Source organism: Elaeis guineensis, chromosome 9, assembly GCF_000442705.2.
Source record: "Elaeis guineensis isolate ETL-2024a chromosome 9, EG11, whole genome shotgun sequence".
NCBI lineage: Eukaryota > Viridiplantae > Streptophyta > Magnoliopsida > Arecales > Arecaceae > Elaeis > Elaeis guineensis.
The window spans coordinates 60,493,446-60,496,387 of record NC_026001.2 but is presented as its reverse complement, the minus strand read 5'-3'; the positions used below and the strand labels follow the sequence as shown (position 1 = coordinate 60,496,387).

The 2,942-nt window shown below is 49.4% G+C and overlaps 1 protein-coding gene across 1 annotated transcript; it reads left to right on the top strand.

Moving 5' to 3' along the window:
* Positions 1 to 1,591: 1,591 nt before the first annotated feature.
* On the top strand, positions 1,592 to 1,906 carry LOC105035137 (putative lipid-transfer protein DIR1). Its single transcript, XM_010910571.1, has one exon. The coding sequence runs from the start codon at positions 1,592 to 1,594 to the stop codon at positions 1,904 to 1,906; it is 315 nt and encodes a 104-aa protein (XP_010908873.1).
* Positions 1,907 to 2,942: the final 1,036 nt, after the last annotated feature.

Sequence of the window (2,942 nt, the reverse complement as noted above, 5' to 3'; positions counted from 1 at the left end):
AGCCTGATAGCGATATCTGTAACCGTCTGGCAGTGGGCTGCCCAGGGTCAGGCGGAGTTTGTTGCAAAGAGTAGTGGAGTGGACCCGTGGCTATCATCGGAGTGTGCCACGTGGAGTCTGCCGAGGGAAGTGGAGCGGCGTCCGTTGTCGCGACTTACCAGCGGATGGAAGAATCGTGCGGTATCCGTCGCAGGAAGTGGAGCAGGATTGTGGCCGTTATCATGGCTTGCCAGGGAGTAGTGGAGCTGCGCGGGATCCGTCGTAGGAAGTGGAGCAGTGCTGTGACCGTTACTGCGGCCTGTCAGGGAGTGATGGAGCTGCGCGGAATCCGCCGCAGGAAGTGGAGCGGGATCGTGGTGGTTGCTGTGTCGCGCCTGGGAGTGCAGATTCGTCGGCTAAAGTTCGGCAGTGGTCGGAGCTGATGACGGAGTCCAGCTCCCGTAGGAGTCCGGGCGGAGTCCTCCTGCAATTAAAGTTAGGTGCGAAGTCCGGCTCTCGTAGGAGTCCGGACGGATCTTACCGGCGATTGAAATTGGCGACGGAGCCCGGCTCCCGTAAGAGTCCGGGCGGAGTCCCCCTTGAGGTTGGAGTCGTGGGCGGAGCCCGGCTCCCGTAGGAGTCCGGGCGGAGTCCTCTCAAAGTTGATGTTGCGGGCGGAGCCCGGCTCCCTTACGAGTCCGGGCGGAGTCCTCCTGCAATTAAAGTTAGGTGCGAAGTCCGGCTCCCGTAGGAGTCCGGACGGATCTTACCGGCGGTTGAAGTTGGCGACGGAGCCCGGCTCCCGTGGGAGTCCGGGCGGAGTCCCCCTTGAGGTTGGAGTCGTGGGCGGAGCCCGGCTCCCGTAGGAGTCCGGGCGGAGTCCTCTCAGAGTTGATGTTGCGGGCGGAGCCCGGCTCCCGTAGGAGTCCGGGCGGAGTCCTCCTGCAATTAAAGTTAGGTGCGAAGTCTGGCTCCCGTAGGAGTCCGGACGGATCTTACCGGCGGTTGAAGTTGGCGACGGAGCCCGGCTCCCGTGGGAGTCCGGGTGGAGTCCCCTTGAGGTTGGAGTCGTGGGCGGAGCCCGGCTCCTGTAGGAGTCCGGACGGAGTCCTTTCGGAGTTGATTCTGCTGAGAACTTCGGCTGTAGGTATTTTATACCCAATATTTTTTATTTTATTTTGCTGCAGAACATGAGCCATTCCATGTCCTTCCAAACGAAAATGATGGCACCGACACGTGGGCCCACTCAATTCTCCTAGTCACAAAGCTACAGCAACATGAATACAAGCCCAGCCACAATAAAGATAACGCATCGCCACAAAGTTATCAGAGGCAGCGAGGACCCCTACAAAATTGTTAGTTCAGCCAACTAAAACCCGTGACGACCCTGCGATGCTGCCAAGACAAATTCACGGGCTCAAAATCTTGTGGTCATCATCGTCAATATTTTTTGAGCAAAATGGTTGTAATCGTCAATTTATCCACTTAAAATAGCCCAGTTCCCTGTATAAAAAGAAAGCTGTGCCCCCAGCCTCAAATCATATCAAAACAAGCTTCGAGCTCTGTGCCCCTAGCCTCAAATCATATCAAAACAAGCTTCAAGCTTGAAGCAATGGAGTCTCTTCAGAAGCTGGTGATGGTGATGCTGGTGCTGTCGATCACCCTTGGCTGCGGTGAGATCACCGTGTCGAGGGCTGATGGCCTCTGCAACATGACAATGGATGGTTTCAATGCATGTAAGCCTGCAGCCACTGGCCCAGAACCTACCGAGCCATCTAAAGAGTGTTGTGAAGCCCTGGCCAATGCCGACCTTCCATGCCTTTGCTCTTACCGGCACTCGGTGCTGCTGCCATCTCTCGGAATAGACCCTGACCTTGCCATGCAGCTCCCGGAAAAATGCAATCTCACTTTACCTGCCGAGTGCTGATTAAGGTTTGTACTTGTTAACTTCCTTGCTCATAACATCTAGGAAAATTATCTGAATTACCTTCTTTTTCGGGAAAATAGATTTGAACTACTTTGTAGCCTAAGTATATATATCCCTTGGAGTCTTCTTAGAATATGTAGCTGAATAATTTTCATTAACTAGAGTTACAGTCTGAACTCTTTTCTTATACTGTCATGCCCAGTTCCAAGTCTGGATAAGAAAGATTGAATATTAATGTCATGTGGAACAGCTAACTATGAAAATATGTCCCAATTTGATGGTTATTATAGTATGGCTTCATGGACCAGACTTAGCTCAGCGAGTTGGCATCCCTCTCCATTAGAGAGAGGTGAAAGGTCTAGACAATCCAATTTATACATGTGCCTACTTTTGACTCGATCATATTTAATTTGACTGACAAGAAAAATCTATTAAATCAGTAAAATATATTTTGACCCTAACTCAAAAGTCTACCGCAAAGATATAAACTAGATCTGAATGCCTTTTTTTTTGTCTTTTCAAAACGTAGATCTGGCTAAAATCATATTAAATCCTGTTCATGGTCAGCTTCCCTTCCAGCTCTCAAGTCTAAGAACTCTCTCTTCTCTGCTAAGTTTAATGGAACGTTATAGGAATAGCATCCATTGGATAGTGTATAACCAATGCAGGGTTGACCTGAATCAAATTCTTCATCCCATGGTCTGGTTCCAATGGACCTAAGGAACCACGATCATATTGGATCTGGGTCAGAAAATGTCAAACTGGAGTTTAATTAGGTAAGTTTGGCGTGACAAAATCTGGCAAACTGACCAACCTGAATTTTCTTAGCCGTATTTCGAACTTAACTCGCCCTGAATCAACTACGATACTGAAGAAACTACTTCCAAGCGAAACAAAGATCCACCTCATTTCTGGAGATATAAATAGGAGTACAAAAAACGAGGAAAAATATAAGAAATAGGTTCTTTTCTTTCTCTCTCCATATTATGGGATTCAGCTTGAAAAGTGCGAATAGAGTCTCATGTTAGGCTGAGTT

What these genes read in the sequence shown, in the direction of transcription:
- LOC105035137 (XM_010910571.1), top strand. Translation starts at nt 1,592, where the DNA reads ATGGAGTCTCTTCAGAAGCTGGTGATGGTGATGCTGGTGCTGTCGATC.